Source organism: Ranitomeya imitator, chromosome 1, assembly GCF_032444005.1.
Source record: "Ranitomeya imitator isolate aRanImi1 chromosome 1, aRanImi1.pri, whole genome shotgun sequence".
Taxonomy (NCBI): domain Eukaryota; kingdom Metazoa; phylum Chordata; class Amphibia; order Anura; family Dendrobatidae; genus Ranitomeya; species Ranitomeya imitator.
Genome location: NC_091282.1, coordinates 669,921,648 through 669,948,711, shown reverse-complemented (window position 1 = coordinate 669,948,711; position 27,064 = coordinate 669,921,648). Strand labels below are relative to the sequence as shown.

Genomic DNA, 27,064 nt, shown 5'->3' with positions numbered 1-27,064 from the left:
AATTGCCTACAGCCATGTGTTATTATTTTAGGCCTTCGATGCCTGTCTGCGGTCACTCCTTCCACTAGGCCTCCACTGACCACACCACTGCTGCCCGTGTACCCCTGGAACCAATTTAAAATTGCCTACAGCCAGCCCAATTTTTTTATTTTAGGCCTTCGATGCCTGTCTGCGGTCCATTCTTTCAACTACTACTACACTGACCAGGGCACTGCTGCCCAAGTACCCCTGGAACCAATTTAAAATTGCCTACAGCCATGTGTTAATATTTTAGGCCTTCGATGCCTGTCTGTGGTCACTCCTTCCACTAGGCCTCCACTGACCACACCACTGCTGCCCGTGTACCCCTGGAACCAATTTAAAATTGCCTACAGCCATGTGTGATTATTTTAGGCCTTCGATGCCTGTCTGCGGTCACTCCTTCCACTAGGCCTCCACTGACCACACCACTGCTGCCCGTGTAACCCTGGAACCAATTTAAAATTGCCTACAGCCAGCCCAATTTTTTTATTTTAGGCCTTCGATGCCTGTCTGCGGTCCATTCTTTCAACTACTACTACACTGACCAGGGCACTGCTGCCCAAGTACCCCTGGAACCAATTTAAAATTGCCTACAGCCATGTGTTAATATTTTAGGCCTTCGATGCCTGTCTGTGGTCACTCCTTCCACTAGGCCTCCACTGACCACACCACTGCTGCCCGTGTACCCCTGGAACCAATTTAAAATTGCCTACAGCCATGTGTGATTATTTTAGGCCTTCGATGCCTGTCTGCGGTCCCTCCTTCCACTAGGCCTCCACTGACCTGTCTACTGCGGCCCGTGTACCCCTTGAACCAACCTAATAAAATATTTAAAAAATTAATTTGATTATAAAAAATAAGATCGTGTTGAGATCTCAAATGCAGACATTTTAACAATCAAAACAAACACACAACAAATATCTGGAACTGTACTACAAAGGTCCAACAGCTACAATTTCTTTCTCCTGCAAGAAGTTAACTGAAAGTTTTTTGGAGTTGTTAACACAGATATGGCATCCACCGAGTGTTGTCCTGTCGCGTCTCCTTTAAATTATTTCCAATAAGATGTTAAACTATTAATTTAATAAAATCAATAATTAAAAAAATAATTGAGTAAGTCAAAAGCACATTGCAAATAAACATTAATTACAAATCAAGAAGCATGGCGCGTCCGAGGGTGAGTAGATACCGAATAAGAATATAATCACCCTCGGACGCGCAATGCTTATTTACAACAGCCTTCCTTCCTAAGAATCAGCCCTTCCGTGGTGTAGAGAGAGGTTGTTGTTACACTCCAAGGTGTTCCCCAGGTTGCCTTTCCTGAGCTTCGATCTTCCGGCTCTCGTTTAGTAGCTGTTGGAAACTACGCTGCATTAGGCCTACTAATTGTGTATGGGTGAAACAGTGGCGCATCTGCGGTCCCTCCTTCCACTAGGCCTCCACTGACCTGTCTACTGCGGCCCGTGTACCCCTTGAACCAACCTAATAAAATATTTAAAAAATTAATTTGATTATAAAAAATAAGATCGTGTTGAGATCTCAAATGCAGACATTTTAACAATCAAAACAAACACACAACAAATATCTGGAACTGTACTACAAAGGTCCAACAGCTACAATTTCTTTCTCCTGCAAGAAGTTAACTGAAAGTTTTTTGGAGTTGTTAACACAGATATGGCATCCACCGAGTGTTGTCCTGTCGCGTCTCCTTTAAATTATTTCCAATAAGATGTTAAACTATTAATTTAATAAAATCAATAATTAAAAAAATAATTGAGTAAGTCAAAAGCACATTGCAAATAAACATTAATTACAAATCAAGAAGCATGGCGCGTCCGAGGGTGAGTAGATACCGAATAAGAATATAATCACCCTCGGACGCGCAATGCTTATTTACAACAGCCTTCCTTCCTAAGAATCAGCCCTTCCGTGGTGTAGAGAGAGGTTGTTGTTACACTCCAAGGTGTTCCCCAGGTTGCCTTTCCTGAGCTTCGATCTTCATGCTCTCGTTTAGTAGGTGTCGGAAAGTAGGCTGCATTAGGCCTAAAAAATGGGGAATGGGGTGGAGAGAGATGGTGTGTTACACTCCAAGGTGTTCTCCAGGTTTCCTCGCCATTGCTTCGATCTTCCGACTCTCGTTTAGTAGTTGTAGAAAACTACACTGCATTAGGCCTACAAAATGGGTATCGGGTGGAGAGAGATGGTGTGTTACACTCCAAGGTGTTCCCCAGGTTGCCTTTCCTGAGCTTCTATCTTCAGGCTCTCATTAAATTGTGGTTAAATGGAACAACTGCATTTGGCGTACTAGTTGGTTTGGGGCCTACTATCGGTGTCTGCCACTCCTTGCTGTTCTCCTGGTTTCCTGTCCTGAAATTCCATTTTCAGCCTCTCGTTAAGTAGTTGTTAATGTTAGACTGCATTTGGCCTACTAGTTGGGTTGGGGCCTACTATCGGTGTCTGCCACTCCTTGCTGTTCTCCTCCACTGAACAAAGCTGTGCCGCCTGTTTACTACGGTTGCCAATTTTGAACTGCATTTCGACTACTTACTGATTTGGCCCTACTCTCTGTGTCAGCCTCTCATTCCAGTTGTCCTCCACTGCAATGCCCCCTGGTTATTCCTGTGTTACCAATTTTGAACTGCATTTAGCCCACTTTATTCTTTGGGCCTATATCTGTGTTTCCACTTCATCGTGCCCATTGCCCAGCCAGTGATAGATGAGTCTGCTGGTACATTGACCCATAACGCAACATTCCCCGTGCACGCTACACAACAACATTGTGACCCTGCTGAAAGTCAGGTTGCTCTTCCCGCATACCATACCACCTTACACGGGGACAAAGAGGAAGGTGCAGATGAAAGTGCAGGTTCCTTCATCAGGTGGGGGGAGGAATACTAGTTGGCGACGTCACTGGCACAGGGCCTCTCATAGTACGCAAAAGTGTTGCTGCCGGTGGGAGGCGCCCCCGCCGTGCAAACACACCGCTGTACTTTGAGGGGCCCTGTGCCAGTGCCAATGCCAACGAGTGGGCCCCCCCTGCTTGCTCAGGATCACAGCACTTGCAAAGTTGAAATACTTACCTCTCCCTGCTCCACTGCCGTGACGTGGTCCAGATTTACTGGGCCCACTAATTACTTGAACCAGCCCTACCCCCCACAACTTTAGCCAAATGACCCCCAATTTCAAATGCCTTCCAATTATTTTAAGGTAAATTACGCTTGACAAGCTTCATTAAGAAGAATGGATGGTTTTGACATTAAAATGGGCACTCTAGGTGTTTTCCTGGCCCCCACTCACTGCCGACTATGCTGCCCCATTGACTTGCATTGGGTTTCGTGTTTCGGTCGATCCCGACTTTACGTCATAATCGGCCGATTTCACTCGACCCGACTTTGGACATAGTCGGGTTTCGCAAAACCCGGCTCGACTCTAAAAAGGTCAAGGTCGCTCAACTCTACTACCCACCTCATTTAAATGAACCCCATCAGTCAACCAAAGTGCACCCTCCCCTTTTTCCAACTCAAAATGCCTCACGGCAACTCCCCTAGTTCAAGACACAAAAGACAACACCGCCCTGTTAACCTTTATCCTGGCCTTGTTAATTTTTTCCAGTGACCGCATGTTTCTCCAACGTTTTCGCGGCACAATTTCAGACCAAACAATGGTCAATCCTGGATACGAGAGCCACAACCGTAACAAGCCCTGTTTCACGTCTTTCACCAGTTCTCTGAAAGGCCTAATCCCTAAATTGTTACCACCAACATGCAGATCCAAAATGTCCGGAGCTCTGTCCAAGCGAACGCTATTATGTATATCCCGCAAAACCCTATTCCAGGCCATCCCCCTAAAGCCTAGCCACCGGACCACCGCTAACTTCTTTCAAAGCCAAGCTGCCTGCCCTCCTTCCACACTTAAACCTTGCAAGGCTCCCCAATGGACATAGGAATGGCCGAAAATTCACACCAATAACGGCAAGGAACCTGAAAAACACAAACACAAAGCTCTCAATAAGCAAGCTAAATAACACTTGACATGAAAGCACAATTGACAAAACAAAATTAAAGTTCCATGACCACTCCTTGCAGCCTAACATAACTGCGATACCTATTCGATCGCCATCTTCCAATACGCCGGATAGCATCAGCCCCTAGGCCCCCCAAAGAAGCATCTGTTGTAGCCCCAATCCTAAAAGAGTGAGGAGAAAAACAAGATTCATCCAGTCCCAATAAATTCACAGCCTTCCTAAAAACCACCATAAACTGACACCGAGATAAAAATGAACCGTCTTCGTGACACAATAAGGATCCTTCCCGATTGGGCTGGAGCTTCCAAAAACTCATCAAACAATTAACCAGACACATAGCTGAACCAGCAATCAAGCCTAAAACAATCCGCTTACCTCTTCCTTCCTGATCAGATTTTGACCGACACAGCCAAAACTCAACTTGTCCTGATGACAACATCACATCCTGAGCCAGAATTCCCCCATCACTTTTTTACTAGGTGACACCAGCTCTCCAATTCTCAGTGCCCCAAAGAAAGCTAAAGAAAAAGCCAACACGATCAGGCAAAGTACAAAATCCAATGCACATAGAGATGTTAAAGCCCCTCCCAATCTTTCCAACAAACTAAAGGAAACAGGCTGCCTCGAATCCCCCTGACAACGCTTCCTACCAAAACCTTTGACTGCCTGTTTCACCAAAAAGACCCTGGACAAATCTTGCTACTCCATAACTTAAAACCAAAGGCCAGGGCTGCCATGACACGTGACACCTTCACGACTGACCAACCCTCCGAGGCCCCCCGACTCAACCAGGACAACAATGTTCCCACCTGCACATCCGCACCCGGCCCACAGGACGCCACTGCCAACATACCCTCCCAAGACAACCAAATCGCCTGGTAAGCCTCCCAGGTTTTGGGAGCCAACAACGACTTTATCAATGCCTCAGCATCCCGGATATCACATGCCAGAGTTTCGCAGGACATTCCAAGCCGACAACCTCCGCCTCCGGAGCCAACAACCGAAAACGATCGAACTGTAAACGAGAAAGAGAGTCAGTGATGGAATTGTGTAAACATGGCACATGAGATGCCGTCACATGAGAATTTAATGCCAAACATGACAAAACCAACTGTCTCAGCACACGCACCACAGGAGGTGATGACTCGGTCAGCCCGTTGATTGCGCACACCACCCCCATATTGTCGCAGTTAAAATGAACACGCCTGTCCCGAAACTCCTGTTTTCACAAATGTACCGCCACTAGAATGGGAAAGATCTCCAACAGCGCAATATTCCGTACCAAACCTGGGAGCCAAAGGAAGTCCAAAACGATCCGACACCCACTCGATTCCTCTCAACATCCTGTGACATCGATCAGACCCGGCTGGGCCAACACACAAAAAGTCATCTAGATAGTGAATAATGGAATCACAACACAAAACATCTCGAACCACCCATTCTAAAAAGGAACTAAAAGCCTGGAACAGGGCAAATGATAAAGAACAACCCAAAAGTTTAACACTGTTTGGATTTACCGGCAACAACCGAAATGCTGACTCAATATCCGTCTTAACCAAGAGGGCCCCTTTGCCGAACTTACGAACCCAAGTCACGGCTTCATCAAACGACACATAAACCACAGAGCAAAGTCATTGACAGACAACCCCTGAGGATATGACAGATGATGAATCAACCAAAATTTCCCCACTTCCTTCTTGGGCACTACCCCCAATGGTGAAATGACTAAATCCTCAAACGGTGGCACATCGAAACAGGGCCTGCCATGTGACCCAACACCACCTCCTTACCCAATTTTTCCAATACCACCCCTCCATACAACACTGCCGACCGCAGATTTTTAATAACACGGGGAACAACAAAAGGAGGAGCTGGGATGACGAAACCTTCTTCAACACCCAAAAACAACAAATCGGCCTTTTCTCTATCTGGATATCTACTTAGATAAGAGGCCATCCTTTCCCGCTTCACAGGTGTCTCCCCCATGGGTATTACTTACCCCTGATTTCGACTTGGCTTCTTTGAAGCATTTTGCGGCCCCATGAGAGGGGTCACTGCAATGGGAGCAAAGATGCTTAAATTTGCAGTTGGCCCCAAATCTGCACTGTCCTTCATTGAACTGCCAGCATAAGCCCAATTTGTGCCCCCCTGATTGTCCCGATTGACCTGCGGACCCCAACGCACTGGACTGATTAGCTTGGCCGGAACCTCCAGCCCCCCGTGAAAGGAATAGCCGAACTTATACTGCGCCATAACAGCAACCAAAGCCCAATGTCCTTTTGGTCCCATGTAAGTGCAGGCCAAATGGCCTTCCGCTGTCTGAATTGCTCATCGTACCTGAGCCAGGCTTGACCCCCATATACCCTATGAGCCTCACCGATGGAGTCCATGTAACAAAATAACCCAGAGCAATTTTCCGGTGCATTTTCCCCAATAGCACTAGCCAAAATTGCAAAAGCCTGAAGCCAATTAATTAACATCTGGGGAATCAAACGCCACCTCCACTTTTCCTCATCTTCTTTTTTGCTATCATCTTTATTCCCCTTGTCCAAATTGAATTTTTCCAAAGCAAGCAGGGAAAAAATGTTGATGTATTCGTCTTTTGAAATCTTCTCCCTGATCTCCTTTTTAAGATATGCCCCCAAAGGACCTTCAAAACACACATAGACCTCCCCATGAGCCCTATCATCTAAGTGTATCCTGCATTCTTTTTCTTTTTCCTTCTGTTCCGATACGGAGACGGGTTCCGCTGGCAAAACCGCTACCTCTTCTGAACTAACCGGCCCCTCTTGTGGGCCCACCCACACTGCCAAATGTCTGAGCTCAACCATCCCATGATCCAACCTAGCCAACAAATCCTGCACATTAGCTGAAACCTCACGAACCCCTGCTCTCTCTGTATCACCCGCAACCCCTGCCACATTCACACTACACAAATCCCCTTGACTACCACTAAAAGCAGGTAAAGATAATATTTGCGGACACAGATCAGACATGGACACATACTCACCAGGCTGCGAGGGAGCTGTGAGCCCTTCAGCCGGAATACCAGGATCCACATGCCCCTGTGCCGAGAAGTCCTGTCACGTCCCATTCCTCGGTGCCTGCTGGCGTGATCTGTGAAATTCAGCCGAAGACTGTGCCCCTTGAAATGCCTCCGGCACAGGGAAGAGACCGCTGGCTCTCAGTAAGGGGACATGCCTGCTTAGATGCCCCTGCAACGCTCCAGCCCCCATCAGCGACACACCCGAGGGAGGAAGATGCCACTCTGCCGGGATCCCTGGGAGCAGGAGAACACCCTGCAATAGTAGAAGGGGCTGGCCCGATTCCCTCCAGACCCAAGCCGCCCAGCCCTGCACCGTCCTCAACTTCTGCGGTGGCAATCAATGGTGCTGAGGCAGGCCGACAGGAACATCGCCGCTCAGGACATCAGGACCCACATGCTGCCTGGCGCGTGCTGACTCCAAATCACTGTGAGGTGAAGGCCTAGCAACCGCCGCCGGACCCCGCCTGGCAGTAGGATTCGTCCCAGGTTGGGACCTGCTGGCCTTGGATCTTACTGGCGCCCATCCTGGAGGGTCCTTGGAGGGTCCCTGGAGGGGCTCCTGGGCCTGCGGGGGGCCCGGGGAGTCGTAATCAGGAGATAACTGCTCGGGGGGGCCTGGCCCGCCGGGACCGCCACTCCGACTGTGAAGAAAGAGCTGCTGACCCCGCGCTCCCATCAAAGATGGCAGCCACTTGTGCCTCTAACCAGTTTTGGGGGTGCGATGGTGCCATGGCCCTCAGGCTCTCCAGGATCCTGTCAACGGCGGTCATGGTAAGAGCACATAGCACAATTCTTGTACCCCGAGAGCGGAAACTGACAGGACCCCACCCCTATCCCAACCCTAAATACTACCCCACTATGACAACCCCTTAATTAACCTTCACTCCACCCTCCAACCCATTGTCATGTTGGCCTCCGCCCACGCCGTACGGGAGGGGGACGACTCTGCTCCGGCCATTACTTTTTCACCACTACATTGGTATGGACAGGGGCAAAACTAAGGCAGGCAGTCCATTTGCTCCACACACAGCCAGCAGTGAGGTGCAATCAGATCATCTCATACAGCAGTCTGAAGTGTCTCCTAAGCGCCAGCATTTTGTCATTTCACCCGTGAGTGGGATTTGGCCAATCTTTGAATCAATTGTTATACTGACAGTCAGCTAGGAGAACAGGCAAAAGGTCTGCTCCCTGCATTCAATTGTACTCGCATGTGAAAGTTAATAGTAAAATTGAAGCTTTGACTGCCAACACTTCCATGGTCAATGAAATGTACAACAATGTGACGAGGTCACCTGAACACACTGCTAACATCACTTCTGCACCACAGAGGAGAAAAAGATGGCAGTAAGGCAGGGGTGGGCAATTAATTTTCCCTAGGGGCCACATGAGAGACCATAACTGTTGTGGAGGGCCGAACTAATAGCTTGAAATTAATTCTACTCAATAGTAATTTATTAATATTAATTGTATGACATAACATTGAGCATAATTAAGTATGCTGACTCCCCCTATATATCTTTGAACCCCCCCCAGCCTCTTATATACAGCATGAGCCTCACACAGCCTACTACATATGCGGCATGAGCCCCACACAGCCTCCCTATATACGGCATGAACCCCACACAACCTCCCTATATATGGCATGAGCCCCACACAGCCTTCCTATATACGGCATGAGCCCCACACAGTCTTCCTATATACAGCATGAGCCCCACACAGCCTCACCATGTACAGCATGAGCCCCACACAGCCTCTCCATGTACAGCATGAGCCCCACACAGCCACCCCATGTACAGCATGAGCCCCACACAGCCGCCCCATGTACAGCATTAGCCCCACACAGCCTCCCCATGTACAGCATGAGCCCCACACAGCCTCCCCATGTACAGCATGAGCCCCACAAAGCCTCCCCATGTACAGCATGAGCCCCACACAGCCGCCCCATGTACAGCATGAGCCACACACAGCCTCCCCATGTACTGCATGAGCCCCACACAGCCACCCCATGTACAGCATGAGCCCCACACAGCCTCCCCATGTACAGCATGAAGCCCCACAAAGCCTCCCCATGTACAGCATGAGCCCCACACAGCCTCCCCATGTACAGCATGAGCCCCAGTTTCCCCATATACTGGCCCCACACAGCCTCCCCATAAACTTCATGAGCCCCACACAGCCTTCTTATATACAGCATGAACCCCACAGTCTCTCCACACACTGAATGAGGCCCCACACAGCCTCCTATGTATTGCATGAGGCTCCCACAGCCTCCCCATATACTGATTGAGCCCCACACAGCCTCCCCATATATTGCATGACAGTATATAGCCTCACCATGTGCAGCATGTCACCCCCATAGCCTCCACATGTACAACATGATACCCCATAGCCTCCCCGCGTGCAGCATGACACACCCCTAGCCTCCCCGTGTGCAGCATGACACCCCTATAGCCTCCCTGTGTGCAGCATGACACCCCCATAGCTTCCCCATGTGCAGCATGTCACCCCATAGCCTCAACATGTGCTGCATGTCACCCACATAGAATCCCCATTTTCACCCCATAGAATCCCCATGTTCACCCCATAGATTCCCCATGTTCACCCCCATAGAATTCCCATGTTCACACCCATAGAATCCCCATGTTCACCCCCATAGAATTCCCATGTTCACACCCATAGAATCCCCAAGTTCACACCATAGAATCCCCATGTTCACCCCCATAGAATCTCCATGTTCACCCCTATAGAATCCCCATGTTCACCCCATAGAATCCCCATGTTCAACCCATAAAATCCCCATGTTCACCCCATAGAATCCCCATGTTCACCCCCATAGAATCTCCATGTTTATCCCCATAGAATCCCCATGTTCAGCCCATAGAATCCCCATGTTCACCCCCATAGAATCCTCTTGTTCACCCCCATAGAATCCCCATGTCACCCCATAGAATCCCCATGTTCACCACCATAGAATCCCCACGTTCATACACACAAAAAAAAAACAAAAACACCACATACTCACCTCGGTCCCGTTCCCAGGCGCCCTGCTTTTGCTTCTGTTGCTGTCTCTGATGCGCTGACTCTCTGGTGGTACACAGCTGACGCGATGACATGGCATCATCGTGTCAGCTGTTTCACACGCTGATTGGTGGAGGAAGTGGCTGGAGGCCCTCTTCCACCAATGCTGATGGCAGGAGACAGCGAGCGGGTGGGTATGGTGCGGCTCGTGGACCTCAGGTTTTCAACCCTTACGGCTGTCTCAGTCCGCAAGTCGGTCTGAGACAGCCAGAGGGATGGATGTGGCCCACGGGCCACACTTTGCCCAGGTCTGCAGTAAGGTAAGCAATCCAATGGAAGTTGGAAGTTTTATTGGTGAAGGAATATTGTGAAGGGACAGTAAGAGGGAAGGGAGATGTGAGGGGCAACAGTGTAGAGATTGGTCAGCATAAGGGGAGAGGGGGTAGCATGGGAGGACATTTAGGGTACTTTCACACTGGCGTTTTTTGTAATACGTCGCAATGCGTCGCTTAGGGGAAAAAACGCATCCTGCAAAGTTGTTTGCAGGATGCGTTTTTGCCCCATAGCGTAACATTACCGACGCATTGCGACGTATTGACACACGTCGCAACCGTCGTGCGACGGTTGCACCGTGTTGTGGCGGACTGCCGGGAGCAAAAAACATTAAATGTAACGTTTTTTGCTCCAGACAGACCGCTTTTTCCGACCGCGCATGCGCGGCCGGAACTCTGCCCCCACCTCCCCGCACTTCACAATGGGGCAGCGGATGCGCCGGAGAATGCATCCACTGCACCCGTTGTGCGGTGCTAACAACGCTAGCGTCCGAATCTCGGCCCAACGCAATGTGACCGGCCGAATTCCGACGCTAGTGTGAAAGTAGCCTTAGTGGTAAAGTATGAGAGGGGGCAAAGTATTGAGACTGGGTAGTATGGGGGAAACTGTGTAAGAAGATAGTATGCGGGACAGGCTGAGAGCGTAGTTCAAAGGGAACATAGTGTGCAGAAGGAGGTAAAGTGGGCACAGCATAGAGACTGGGCAGTATAGGGGGGACAGTGTGTGAGGGGATGATATGGTATATAGAGAGAGGGGGAAGTGTGAAGAGGCAGTCCAGTATGGAAAGGGGGCAGCATGGAGAAGGACACTTAAGTTTGGGACAGTGCAGTGGTTATAGCTAATCATTATGGAAATTATACCTAAAAAGGGCAAACAGTGTGTGGGTGATAGCTAATAAAGGCAGACAGTGTGTGGGACAGTAGTAGTCCCATCATCCGGCTACTATGTAAAAAAAACACATACACACATATGCACATACAGTACATACAGTACATACAACATACAGTATATACTCACCATACAGCTAATCCCCGACTCCCTCGATCACCTATAAAAAAATAAAAATAAACCAATAGTATACTCCCTGGTCCGATGTAATCCATTTAATAATGAGTGTCCCACGACAATCTCCCGTGGAGAGCTGTCACATCGGCAGATGTGACCGCTCTCCAGGGGCTCCGGTGATACAATGACAGGAGATAATCCTCCACAATGTATCCCTCCACCGCTGTGAGTTCAGCAGAGTTCATACTGTCACTTGCGACATCACTGAGGAAAATTCTCATGCAGCAGTGCCAGAAAGTGAGAACATGAACTCATTGAACCCTCAGTGATAACATTGCAGGAGACATTGTCTCCTGTCAGTGTGTCACTGGAGGCCTATAAAGCAGTTACATCTCCTGATGTGACTGCTCTATAGGGGAGATCGTCGTGGGACAGTCATTAATAAATGGACTGCTTCAGACCAGGGAGCATTTGTGTTGGTTTATTATTTTATCTTTTTTTGCAGAAGATTGAGTTGTGTGGTGTTTTATTTCATTAAAATACTTTATTCTGGCTGTGTGTTTATTTAACCCTTTCACATCTGTAGGATTAGTAATGGATAGGTGTCTTATTGAGGTGGCTTGATGTCACTTTACAATACAGAGCCTATTACCCCATATGCCACCGCTACAGATGCGCCATTTCTGGGGCAGCTATGAGCAGGTGTTTGTAGCCAGGGAGGGGCCAATATCCATGGCCCTTCCTAGGCTATGAATATCAGCCCGCAGCTGTCTGCATAGCCTTTTCTTGCTATTAGTTACAGGGGGACCCCACTTTGTTTTTTTAGGGGGTCCCCCTATGTTAATAGCCAGTAAAGGCTAATTATACAGCTGCAGGCTGATATTCATAGCCTGGGAAGATCTATGGGTATTAACCCCTTCCTAGGCTATAAACATCGCCCCCCGGTTGCTGCATTTCCCTCCCTGGTGCAGAAAATTGCACTGGAGCCCACGCATTTTTTTTTTCTTTTTTTTTTAAATTAAACATTGCGTTTAAGGCTGGGGTCACACTTGCAAGAAATTCGCATGAGTCTCGCACCTCAATACCAGGCACTGCCGCCGGCACTCTGGACCGGAGTGTGCGGCTGCATGTATTTCTATGCATCTGAACACTCCGGTCCGAGTGCCGGTGGCAGTGCCGAGTATTGATGCGAGAGACTCGTGCGAGTTTCTTGCAAGTGTGACCCCGACCTAACACAAATTTTGTGTATGTGTGTCTTTATTTAACTCTTTACCATTTTATTTATTTTTAACTCTGTACCATTTTATTATGTTTATTACTAAATATCGGGCTTGGTATTATCTATCTATAGATATATCTATCCATCTATCTATCTATCTATCTATCTATCTATCTATCTATCTATCTATCTATCTATCTATCTGTCTATCTGTCTATCTATCTTATCTATCTATCTAAACATAGAAAATTGGAACAGCACTTTACTAATAGGTGGGTGCACCCCTCCCAGACAAAATATCCAAGACTTGCCTCAATCCAGACATAGGAAAAAATGCGGGCAGCACTCCATAGCTTAAAGGGGTTGCCCACTACTTTCAATTAACCCCCCCAATGTATCCCCCCGGGGCCCCTAATGAATTTTGTAAATACTTTATGTTGGCATTTTAGCCTGTGAGGGGCTCTATGCCGGTGGCTGAGTCCGGGTCATGTGACCCCCAGGCTGCAGCCACCGCTAATTTCCGCCGACATCACGTCAATTTCCAGACTCTGGAAATTGGCGTGACATCATCAGTAGGAGTGACCCAGCCTCCACAGGCAGCGGTCACTCATCAAGAGTGACTGGGCTGTGGGCGGTGCTGGGGTCTGCGTGTGGGGCTGTGCTGAGATGGGCGGGGCGGTCTGCTGGCTGTGTGGACGGTGCTGGAATCTGTGTGCAGGGGGGTCTGCGCGGTGGGTCTGCGGGTGGCGATGGGATCTGCTGGTGGTGCTGGGATCTGCTGGTGGCAAAAAAAGCTGCGTTTCGGTGCGTTTTCTCTATCTATCTATCTATCTATCTATCTATCATCTCTATCTATCTATCTATTATCTATCTATCTATCTATCTATCTATCTATCTATCTATCTATCTATCTATCTATCATCTGTGTGTAAACATTATTCTTCAATGGAGTATGTAAATGAAGAGGTTGGACAAGAGAGTACATCACAATTCTTTTTTTTGTTAAACAATAGATCTTTATTTAGCATGCAAAAACGCATACAAATCTGCATGAAAAAAACGCATGAAAATCTGCATCAAAAACACATTAAAGGGACTCTGTCACCTGAATTTGGAGGAAACAATTTTCAGCCATAGGGGCGGGGTTTTCGGGTGTTTGATTCACCCTTTCCTTACCCGCCGGCTGCATGCTGGCTGCAATATTGGATTGAAGTTCATTCTCTGTCCTCCATAGTACACGCCTGCGCAAGGCAAGATTGCCTTGTGCACTATATGGCTCTGCACCGTTCATTATTTCCCCATAGCTGTGCCATATAGTGCTCTGCACCGTTCATTATTGCCCCATAGCTGTGCCATATAGTGCTCTGCACCGTTCATTATTGCCCCATAGCTGTGCTATATAGTGCTTTGCACCGTTCATTATTGCCCCATAGCTGTGCCATATAGTGCTCTGCACCGTTCATTATTGCCCCATAGCTGTGCTATATAGTGCTCTGCACCATTCCTTATTTCCCCATAGCTGTGCCATATAGTGCTCTGCACCGTTCATACTGCCCCATAGCTGTACAATACAGTGCTCTGCACCGTTCATACTGCCCCATAGCTGTGCCATATAGTGCTCTGCACCGTTCATTATTTCCCCATAGCTGTGCCATATAGTGCTCTGCACCGTTCATTATTTCCCCATAGCTGAGCCATATAGTGCTCTGCACCATTCATTATTTCCCCATAGCTGTGCCATATAGTGCTCTGCACCGTTCATTATTGCCCCATAGCTGTGCCATATAGTGCTCTGCACTGTTCATTATTGCCCCATAGCTGTGCTATATAGTGCTCTGCACCGTTCATTATTTCCCCATAGCTGTGCCATATAGTGCTCTGCACCGTTCATACTGCCCCATAGCTGTACCATATAGTGCTCTGCACCGTTCATACTGCCCCATAGCTGTGCCATATAGTGCTCTGCACCGTTCATATTTCCCCATAGCTCTGCCATATAGTGCTCTGCACCGTTCATACTGCCCCATAGCTGTGCCATATAGTGCTCTGCAGCGCTCATACTGTCAAATAGCTGTGCCATATAGTGCTCTGCACCGTTCATTATTTCCCCATAGCTGTGCCATATAGTGCTCTGCACCGTTCATTATTGCCCCATAGCTGTGCCATATAGTGCTCTGCACCATTCATTATTGCCCCATAGCTGTGCTATATAGTGCTCTGCACCGTTCATTATTTCCCCATAGCTGTGCCATATAGTGCTCTGCACCGTTCATTTTTGTCCCATAGCTGTGCCATATAGTGCTCTGCACCGTTCATTATTTCCCCATAGCTGTGCCATATAGTGCTCTGCACCGTTCATTATTGCCCCATAGCTGTGCTATATAGTGCTCTGCACCATTCATTATTTCCCCATAGCTGTGCCATATAGTGCTCTGCACCGTTCATACTGCCCCATAGCTGTACAATATAGTGCTCTGCACCATTCATACTGCCCCATAGCTGTGCCATATAGTGCTCTGCACCGTTCATTATTTCCCCATAGCTGTGCCATATAGTGCTCTGCACCGTTCATTATTGCCCCATAGCTGTGCTATATAGTGCTCTGCACCATTCATTATTTCCCCATAGCTGTGCCATATAGTGCTCTGCACCGTTCATACTGCCCCATAGCTGTACAATATAGTGCTCTGCACCGTTCATACTGCCCCATAGCTGTGCCATATAGTGCTCTGCACCGTTCATTATTTCCCCATAGCTGTGCCATATAGTGCTCTGCACCGTTCATTATTTCCCCATAGCTGAGCCATATAGTGCTCTGCACCGTTCATTATTTCCCCATAGCTGTGCCATATAGTGCTCTGCACCGTTCATTATTGCCCCATAGCTGTGCCATATAGTGCTCTGCACTGTTCATTATTGCCCCATAGCTGTGCTATATAGTGCTCTGCACCGTTCATTATTTCCCCATAGCTGTGCCATATAGTGCTCTGCACCGTTCATACTGCCCCATAGCTGTACCATATAGTGCTCTGCACCGTTCATACTGCCCCATAGCTGTGCCATATAGTGCCCTGCACCGTTCATATTTCCCCATAGCTCTGCCATATAGTGCTCTGCACCGTTCATACTGCCCCATAGCTGTGCCATATAGTGCTCTGCAGCGCTCATACTGTCAAATAGCTGTGCCATATAGTGCTCTGCACCGTTCATTATTTCCCCATAGCTGTGCCATATAGTGCTCTGCACCGTTCATTATTGCCCCATAGCTGTGCCATATAGTGCTCTGCACCATTCATTATTGCCCCATAGCTGTGCTATATAGTGCTCTGCACCGTTCATTATTTCCCCATAGCTGTGCCATATAGTGCTCTGCACCGTTCATACTGCCCCATAGCTGTACCATATAGTGCTCTGCACCATTCATACTGCCCCATAGCTGTGCCATATAGTGCCCTGCAGCGTTCATATTTCCCCATAGCTCTGCCATATAGTGCTCTGCACCGTTCATACTGCCCCATAGTTGTGCCATATAGTGCTCTGCAGCGCTCATACTGTCCCATAGCTGTGCCATATAGTGCTCTGCACCGTTCATACTGCCCCATAGCTGTGCCATATAGTGCTCTGCACCATTCATACTGCCCCATAGCTGTGCCATATAGTGCTCTGCACTGTTCATACTGCCCCATAGCTGTACCATATAGTGCTCTGCACCGTTCATACTGCCCCATAGCTGTGCCATATAGTGCTCTGCACCGTTCATTATTTCCCTATAGCTGTGCCACATAGTGCTCTGCACCGTTCATTATTTCCCCATAGCTGTGCCATATAGTGCTCTGCACCGTTCATTATTTCCCCATAGCTGTGCCATATAGTGCTCTGCACCGTTCATTATTTCCCCATAGCTGTGCCATATAGTGCTCTGCATCGTTCATTATTTCCCCATAGCTGTGCCATATAGTGCTCTGCACCGTTCATTATTGCCCCATAGCTGTGCCATATAGTGCTCTGCACCGTTCATTATTGCCCCATAGCTGTGCTATATAGTGCTCTGCACCGTTCATTATTTCCCCATAGCTGTGCCATATAGTGCTCTGCATCGTTCATACTGCCCCATAGCTGTACCATATAGTGCTCTGCACCGTTCATACTGCCCCAGAGCTGTGCCATATAGTGCTCTGCAGCGTTCATATTTCCCCATAGCTCTGCCATATAGTGCTCTGCACCGTTCATACTGCCCCATAGCTGTGCCATATAGTGCTCTGCAGTGCTCATACTGTCCCATCGCTGTGCCATATAGTGCTCTGCACCGTTCATACTGCCCCATAAGTAGTGTAGCATCCATATGTTTCGTCAAACTCAATCTGACAGGTGCCCCGCCCCTATCAAAGTGTATCAAAGTGTGTAACCCCTCCCCTCCTCCTGTCAGCCAGCTGTCCCTGAGGCTGGCTGATTTCCCCTTTTGATATCGTTTGATATACTTTAATTTGTTGTAGTTTTGATATTATTCCTCGTATTTTGTTTTTATACGTAGTCCGAGTTTGATTCTGTAAGCTGTGTTTTGAGAACTTATATAACACATGTTTATAATTATAGCCTAGTCGTGTATTTATTTTACACGTGGTTTATAACACCTTTCTCATTTGTTTTATATTAGATTTTATACGTAGCCCGAGTTTGATTCTGCAAGCTGTGTTTTATTCATTGTATTCATATAGTGGAGAACTTAAAGCTGTCTATTTGTTTTTGTAAATGGTGAACACTAACTAAATGGTGAACATTACCTAAATGTTTAGGTTAACTGCGGTTCAGAGGTTTATAACACCTAGGTTAATTGTTGTTGTATTTGCGTACCCAATAAATGTTTATTTTCACAAGCAGAAGAGGCAGCTTTTCTGTTTGTACATGTATTGTACCTGAAGGTTATTGCGGGTCATGTGCCCAGGCATTGGTTTTTATAACGCTGAATGTTTGATATTTGCTTTCTCTTTTTTGTGTCCTGAAGATGGCATCTGAGAAGTTATTTAGATGTTATCTGTGGGGCATTGTAAGCTGTGTTTATTCACAGTGTAGCAGATTTTCTCCTTGTGGCTGCCTTATATACACAAAGTTGCCTTATATACACAATATATATATATATATATATATATATATATATATATATATATATAATATGCCACAATGTTACAACACAAGCAAGTAAGAAGCGGTATTTTATACGAATATAAATTTTATTTCTCACAATAAAACAACAGCTCAAATTTTAAGTTAGCTAACAGCATGATGCTGACAAATGCATCTTTGCAGTATCTGATAATGACACGATGAACATTAATTCTGCATTATTTTATCACATGATGAAAATAGCCATTTTATATTGAATTACTGCAGATCGCCGGCATGACTGAGTGTAATATTGCACTCAATACTGTGCAAAGGGTCTGAATACTTATGTCCGTGTGATATTTCAGTTTTTCTTTTTAATAAATTCGCAAAAAAATCTACATTTCTGTTTTGTTCAGGCATGATGGCGTGCAGAGTGTACATTAATATATATATCTCAGAATGCAACTGAATAGTAATGCTAATTAGTCCATATAAATAGAAAATTATGTAGAAACCCAAAGTTTTGATAAGTGTATGAAAATACACCAATATTAACTATTTTCGCCCGCATTTTATATAAAATCTGCATAAAAAAATCTTCTTGGCTGCACCAAAACACGTAAGAAACAAATGTACAACTTTTAGCGCTGCCGCATCCGCAGATATTATTCCAGCGTTCTTTAATTCTACATTATTTTATCACACATTAATTTCACAACTTTTATATGATATTTATAACACATTCTCATTTATAAGGGATTTATAACACAATATTGTAAAATCATTTATTGGTTCGCGGCCTTACTAATATCCTTTGAAAATAAATTCAGCATTATTATTCCATGCTGTGACATTTTTATTCTGCAGCAACCTGTTTAGTAAAAATTCACCATTCTTTTTATATCTTTGGTTTATATTATATTAGCTTTTTGTCATAGGTCAGGGATTTTTTGCACTTTATTAATATGCGGTTATTAGTCATTTAGGACTTATGTTATCATGTTTTTGCACTTTATTAATATGCTGACCACATAGGTCAGGGATTTTTGCACTTTATTAATATGCGGGCCACATAGGTCAGTGATTTTTGCACTTTATTAATATGCTGTACACATATAGTATTTTTGATATCTCAAAAGGGTGTGACACATTCACATATATTATTCCAGCTTTCTTTAATTCTACATTATTTTAGCACATATTAATTTTACAGGGGCCTGTGCTGTCTATAACTTGACTCCTTTTTATTCAAAGACATCTAACATATACAGACTTTTAATGTTTTTGTGTAAAATCGCGGGCAGACAGGCACGAACACACACACACACACACACACAACACAGAACCCACACACAACAAACACACAGAACCCACACACACAACACATACAACACACACAAGAAATAGACATTTAGGACTTATTTATGATTAATATGCGATTATTAGTCATTTAGGACTTATGTTATCATGTTTTTGCACTTTATTAATATGCTGACCACATAGGTCAGGCACGAACACACACACACAACACAGAACTCACACACAACAAACACACATAACATACAAAACACACACACAACACATACAACACACACGACAAACATACACACACACACAACATACAGAACACATACAACACATGCGACACACACACACAAACAACACACACACAACAAATACACATGATTTTTTGCACTTTATTAATATGCGGGCCACATAGGTCAGTGATTTTTGCACTTCATAGGTCAGGGATTTTTTTGCACTTTATTAATATGCGGTTATTAGTCATTTAGGACTTATGTTATCATGTTTTTGCACTTTATTAATATGCTGACCACATAGGTCAGGGATTTTTTGCACTTTATTAATATGCGGTTATTAGTCATTTAGGACTTATGTTATCATGTTTTTGCACTTAATTAATATGCTGACCACATAGGTCAGGGATTTTTGCACTTTATTAATATGCGGTCCACATAGGTCAGTGATTTTTCCACTTTATTAATATGCTGTACACATATAGTATTTTTGATATCTCAAAAGGGTGTGACACATTCACATATATTATTCCAGCTTTCTTTAATTCTACATTATTTTAGCACATATTAATTTTACAGGGGCCTGTGCTGTCTATAATTTGACTCCTTTTTATTCAAAGACATCTAACATATACAGACTTTTAATGTTTTTGTGTAAAATCGCGGGCAGACAGGCACGAACACACACACACACACACACACACAACACAGAACCCACACACAACAAACACACAGAACCCACACACACACAACACATACAACACACACAAGAAATAGACATTTAGGACTTATTTATGATTAATATGCGATTATTAGTCATTTAGGACTTATGTTATCATGTTTTTGCACTTTATTAATATGCGGTTATTAGTCATTTAGGACTTATGTTATCATGTTTTTGCACTTTATTAGCATAATCAATTACTTATCACGGCCACTAGATGGCATAATATCATATTAATTATACATTGGGGTATACTTTTGAAAACTTACAAATTCATTGGAAATTTTTAAACCATTATTGCTTAGGCAAATACAGAATATAAAAAGTAAAAACATTAAATAGTACAAAAATGTTTTATTATCAGAACTAATTGGAAATAAAGAACACATTTCAAGCTAACCGCACTCACTTTACACCATCAGAAAAAAGGAAACACACTTTAAGTTAGCTAACAGCATGATGCCGACAAATGCATCTTTGCGGAATCTGAACACAACACATACAACACACACGACAAGCATACACACACAACATACAGAGCACATACAACACATGCGACACACACAACAAACACACATAACATACAAAACACACACATCACATACAACACACGACAAGCATACACACACAACATACAGAACACATACAACACATGCGACACACACACAACACACACAACAAATACACATGATTTTTTGCACTTTATTAATATGCTGTTCACATATAGTATTTTTGATATCTCTTATTTCCCTGGTGTAAAATCTCGTTGATGGCTTACAAAGACATTTCAATACTATAAAAATTCTTACAGAATATAAAAATGGTTTACTGGCAGTACTATACTGCGACTGGCTTATTTTTGTACAAATTCAGGCTGTTTGCTGATCCCCTTTCTGTATTTGCAAACCGTGCAATATATCTTTATAGAAATAACACTTCTGCACCCACGGGCGCTTCTCAGCCAACCAAGCATCCGGTACTCATCAGGCACTGTGAAATAATGCAAAAATACAGCTGTGTGCGGCTGGCTGCAGCAACATTTTGCTATTATAAGTTTATGGTTTGTAAAGAACACGCATCACATACAGAACTCACACACACACAACACACAACACGCACATATGAAAAATGACAATCATTGTATGTGATTTAAAAGACTTTAGTTAGATTTATCAGGGGTGATTTAGTTTGAAAGCACGCAGTTCCGCGGTAATGGCAGGTGTTGGACATGCATTTAACAGTCTTTCATATGTATCGCAGAAAGATTTTAGTCCCATCTGTGCGAGTTTGCTTTGAGCGTACTGCGCAGACATGTCAGTAAACATTTTGACATGGGCAGCATCCTACGAAGGACGACATGTGTAAGGTGTATGTACAGCAACTTTCTGCTTTCTATCTACACGGCGCCGGGATACGGCGCGTTTCTTTAGAGGTAATACAGGGGCAAAAACGCTAGAAGAGCCTGCAAGAGCAGTATCTGCAGATTGCACAGTCTGGCACACAGGTATATTGAGGGGCTCTATGGGTGACCACATACCCTCGGAGAGCTGTTCAATTTCTCTGTTTTCAGGAGTAACTTGTGGTATGGCGTCTGGGCTATTGGAGGGCCGTGTTATGCGGGTCCTAGCGTTCTGTGCTGCCCGTTTCTCTCTTGAAACGCGCGTATATTTCTGATGTGAAATCTTGGGGCTTGGATTCCCGGGTTGTTTTGGTGCCGCGGAGCATTCATCACGATCCACAACACAGATGGGCGAAAGAGATGTTGCGCGCACCGCCGTATTAGCTCTTTGCGGTTGATTCTCTGCAGCGCCGTAATTACGCCGGTGCAAAACTCGTTGCTGAAGAGGCGACGTATCTAAAAGAAAAGATACAAGTGGCGGTTAGCCGCGAAACGGATCAAAATTGAAAAAGCTAAACGGCGACGCATAGCTATGATACTGCGTAATATTTGAAAAGTTAACGGGGTCAGCTACCCATGAAATCATTGTAACAATATTTACATAAACATGTATAGAGCAGACCAGATATATACTTACAAGTATGAAGCGGGAATTGTTCCACAACAGCTCCTGATTTAACGGGCGGCGCAATGCTCAAACTCGCAGAGGCGGGAATATTCTCTTTTTCAAGCTGTATTTTCCGGGCAACTAGATTAGCGGGTGTAAGTAAAAATATAACGATTAGCGAACATAGAATTGATTTTCTACACAAAACTGCAGCATTGAGACGGTATATATATATATATATATATATATATATATATTCAAAAATGAATTTTCTGACAGTTAGCTAGCAGCTGTAAGTAAATAAGAGCATTACACAAAAGTGAGAATCGCCTGTATTCCAGGTGAACAGATACCTTTTCTATTCTTGAAACACCTGCGTAACGAGCTGCCACGTCTTTTAGGCGCATCGGGTGGCGATGAAATTGCAGGGTTCTTGACATCTATGATCTCCACGTCGGAACCCAGCGTATCGCATGGTTCGGGAACACACCAGTTTTCAGGCATATCGTGCGATGTCTCCGTGTCAGTATCTGTATGAGAAATTGCGCGTAGTTCGTGTTTACATACAAAGGATTAAAGCAACTGACGTAGTATAATATAGTTTTACGGCATAAACATATTTGCGGTGTAAATTAATATAGCAAGACTTATGCCGCTATATATTAATAATTCAGTATTATATTGGTGGCTACCGCTATTATCTATTGTATTACACAGATTAGAATGTAGAATGTTAGCCCGCAAGGCCTGGGTCCTCTGTATCAGTCCGTCATTGTTAGTTTGTTTACTGTATGTGCTATTTGTAACGTGTATGTAACCCCGTCTCATGTACAGCACCATGGAATCAGTGGTGCTATATAAATAAATAATAATAATAATAATATATATATTTAGCTTTCTTACATGTGATACATGAAAGATAAATATCTTTGTACCGTGTTACAATGAAATTTCTCCCTATCTAAAAGCAAAAAGGCGCGCCTAATTACCCATGATGAGGTGAAGAGCAGGGCCATTATCGGTTAGCGGCTCCACGGCTTCAATGCGCTCATAATTCTGCGTTATGAAATTATTGCGCCAATCGGGCGACATACACGGCTCTTAAATAAGAAAGAATGCGTGAATATATAATTAATATAAATTACTTATAATATAATGACTCAATCAGAGTGAGTCAATACTCTGCACATTATACGCGTATAATACCTAGTTGTGTGCTTGCAAGAAGGGGGCTGCATTGATCGCGAGGGTATTGGGCGGCCATCTTAAATAAATAGGGGAAAAGTTTTATCTATAACTGCTCCGCCAATAAATACAGTTTAAAACTACGTTACAAAAAAATGCGTTACAGGCAATGATAATATTATGCCGCAAATAAAACAGTAACACTTACTTTTTCAGAGAGTAGCGCAGCTGTTCAGAGGCCCTACATTAAACACTTACTTTTTCAGAGAGTAGTGCCGCTGTTCAGAGGCCCAGAAAAATGTTGTTTAAGATTCTGCTTCTCAAGCTTGGAGGAACTATCCATGTATTTAAAGAGAAATTACCACCCACCGTGACCACACCTACAGGGAATCCGCATTATACGGCACCCGTGACTAATTGCTAACACATGTCAGATAGCAATGGTGGTTATGCCCCCGCCAATGCATCTAGCTGACAGTATAACACTAACTTATTAAACAAATAACATCCTTAATTATGGTTTTAGAGATGCATAGTTAAATATAATTAAGCAATTGCGAATAATAAGCCAACTGTCTTATATACTTACATTTAGAATAGTTCTTCTTTTAGTCTAGTCTGGCTTCTGGTGGATGTCTGCTGTACTATAGTGGTACAGCCAGCTGTATTTATCCTGAGTGTCAGAAAACAAGCCAGCTGTTAACACCCAGAAACACACCCAGTTACGACCCACCGAACGCCTTCTGTTAACACCCAGAACACAACCATACATGCAATTAATGCATGTATTATAGATAATAGCGGTAGCCACCAATATAATACTGAATTATTAATATATAGCGGCATAAGTCTTGCTATATTAATTTACACCGCAAATATGTTTATGCCGTAAAACTATATTATACTACGTCAGTTGCTTTAATCCTTTGTATGTAAACACGAACTACGCGCAATTTCTCATACAGATACTGACACGGAGACATCGCACGATATGCCTGAAAACTGGTGTGTTCCCGAACCATGCGATACGCTGGGTTCCGACGTGGAGATCATAGATGTCAAGAACCCTGCAATTTCATCGCCACCCGATGCGCCTAAAAGACGCGGCAGCTCGTTACGCAGGTGTTTCAAGAATAGAAAAGGTATCTGTTCACCTGGAATACAGGCGATTCTCACTTTTGTGTAATGCTCTTATTTACTTACAGCTGCTAGCTAACTGTCAGAAAATTCATTTTTGAATATATATATATATATATATATATATATATATATATATATACCGTCTCAATGCTGCAGTTTTGTGTAGAAAATCAATTCTATGTTCGCTAATCGTTATATTTTTACTTACACCCGCTAATCTAGTTGCCCGGAAAATACAGCTTGAAAAAGAGAATATTCCCGCCTCTGCGAGTTTGAGCATTGCGCCGCCCGTTAAATCAGGAGCTGTTGTGGAACAATTCCCGCTTCATACTTGTAAGTATATATCTGGTCTGCTCTATACATGTTTATGTAAATATTGTTACAATGATTTCATGGGTAGCTGACCCCGTTAACTTTTCAAATATTACGCAGTATCATAGCTATGCGTCGCCGTTTAGCTTTTCCAATTTTGATCCGTTTCGCGGCTAACCGCCACTTGTATCTTTTCTTTTAGATACGTCGCCTCTTCAGCAACGAGTTTTGCACCGGCGTAATTACGGCGCTGCAGAGAATCAACCGCAAAGAGCTAATACGGCGGTGCGCGCAACATCTCTTTCGCCCATCTGTGTTGTGGATCGTGATGAATGCTCCGCGGCACCAAAACAACCCGGGAATCCAAGCCCCAAGATTTCACATCAGAAATATACGCGCGTTTCAAGAGAGAAACGGGCAGCGCAGAACGCTAGGACCCGCATAACACGGCCCTCCAATAGCCCAGACGCCATACCACAAGTTACTCCTGAAAACAGAGAAATTGAACAGCTCTCCGAGGGTATGTGGTCACCCATAGAGCCCCTCAATATACCTGTGTGCCAGACTGTGCAATCTGCAGATACTGCTCTTGCAGGCTCTTCTAGCGTTTTTGCCCCTGTATTACCTCTAAAGAAACGCGCCGTATCCCGGCGCCGTGTAGATAGAAAGCAGAAAGTTGCTGTACATACACCTTACACATGTCGTCCTTCGTGGGATGCTGCCCATGTCAAAATGTTTACTGACATGTCTGCGCAGTACGCTCAAAGCAAACTCGCACAGATGGGACTAAAATCTTTCTGCGATACATATGAAAGACTGTTAAATGCATGTCCAACACCTGCCATTACCGCGGAACTGCGTGCTTTCAAACTAAATCACCCCTGATAAATCTAACTAAAGTCTTTTAAATCACATACAATGATTGTCATTTTTCATATGTGCGTGTTGTGTGTTGTGTGTGTGTGAGTTCTGTATGTGATGCGTGTTCTTTACAAACCATAAACTTATAATAGCAAAATGTTGCTGCAGCCAGCCGCACACAGCTGTATTTTTGCATTATTTCACAGTGCCTGATGAGTACCGGATGCCTGGTTGGCTGAGAAGCGCCCGTGGGTGCAGAAGTGTTATTTCTATAAAGATATATTGCACGGTTTGCAAATACAGAAAGGGGATCAGCAAACAGCCTGAATTTGTACAAAAATAAGCCAGTCGCAGTATAGTACTGCCAGTAAACCATTTTTATATTCTGTAAGAATTTTTATAGTATTGAAATGTCTTTGTAAGCCATCAACGAGATTTTACACCAGGGAAATAAGAGATATCAAAAATACTATATGTGAACAGCATATTAATAAAGTGCAAAAAATCATGTGTATTTGTTGTGTGTGTTGTGTGTGTGTCGCATGTGTTGTATGTGTTCTGTATGTTGTGTGTGTATGCTTGTCGTGTGTTGTATGTGATGTGTGTGTTTTGTATGTTATGTGTGTTTGTTGTGTGTGTCGCATGTGTTGTATGTGCTCTGTATGTTGTGTGTGTATGCTTGTCGTGTGTGTTGTATGTGTTGTGTTCAGATTCCGCAAAGATGCATTTGTCGGCATCATGCTGTTAGCTAACTTAAAGTGTGTTTCCTTTTTTCTGATTGTGTAAAGTGAGTGCGGTTAGCTTGAAATGTGTTCTTTATTTCCAATTAGTTCTGATAATAAAACATTTTTGTACTATTTAATGTTTTTACTTTTTATATTCTGTATTTGCCTAAGCAATAATGGTTTAAAAATTTCCAATGAATTTGTAAGTTTTCAAAAGTATACCCCAATGTATAATTAATATGATATTATGCCATCTAGTGGCCGTGATAAGTAATTGATTATGCTAATAAAGTGCAAAAACATGATAACATAAGTCCTAAATGACTAATAACCGCATATTAATAAAGTGCAAAAACATGATAACATAAGTCCTAAATGACTAATAATCGCATATTAATCATAAATAAGTCCTAAATGTCTATTTCTTGTGTGTGTTGTATGTGTTATGTGTGTGTGGGTTCTGTGTGTTTGTTGTGTGTGGGTTCTGTGTTGTGTGTGTGTGTGTGTGTGTGTGTTCGTGCCTGTCTGCCCGCGATTTTACACAAAAACATTAAAAGTCTGTATATGTTAGATGTCTTTGAATAAAAAGGAGTCAAATTATAGACAGCACAGGCCCCTGTAAAATTAATATGTGCTAAAATAATGTAGAATTAAAGAAAGCTGGAATAATATATGGGAATGTGTCACACCCTTTTGAGATATCAAAAATACTATATGTGTACAGCATATTAATAAAGTGGAAAAATCACTGACCTATGTGGACCGCATATTAATAAAGTGCAAAAATCCCTGACCTATGTGGTC

General features: G+C 44.2%; 1 protein-coding gene across 1 annotated transcript; it reads left to right on the top strand.

Moving 5' to 3' along the window:
- The first annotated feature begins 24,160 nt into the window (after positions 1 to 24,160).
- Positions 24,161 to 25,777, top strand: LOC138658029 (uncharacterized). Its single transcript, XM_069745611.1, has 3 exons — positions 24,161 to 24,364; positions 24,585 to 24,695; positions 24,877 to 25,777. The coding sequence occupies exons 1-3, from the start codon at positions 24,214 to 24,216 to the stop codon at positions 25,557 to 25,559; spliced, it is 945 nt and encodes a 314-aa protein (XP_069601712.1). The 5' UTR covers positions 24,161 to 24,213; the 3' UTR covers positions 25,560 to 25,777.
- The last annotated feature ends 1,287 nt before the right edge of the window (positions 25,778 to 27,064 follow it).

Excerpts from the sequence above, each read along its gene's own strand:
- LOC138658029 (XM_069745611.1), top strand. The coding sequence starts at position 24,214 with ATGCCTGAAAACTGGTGTGTTCCCGAACCATGCGATACGCTGGGTTCC. Across the intron at positions 24,365-24,584 it reads GTGTTTCAAGAATAGAAAAG|TTGCCCGGAAAATACAGCTT; the intron begins GTATCTGTTCAC and ends CCGCTAATCTAG. Across the intron at positions 24,696-24,876 it reads ACAATTCCCGCTTCATACTT|ATACGTCGCCTCTTCAGCAA; the intron begins GTAAGTATATAT and ends CTTTTCTTTTAG.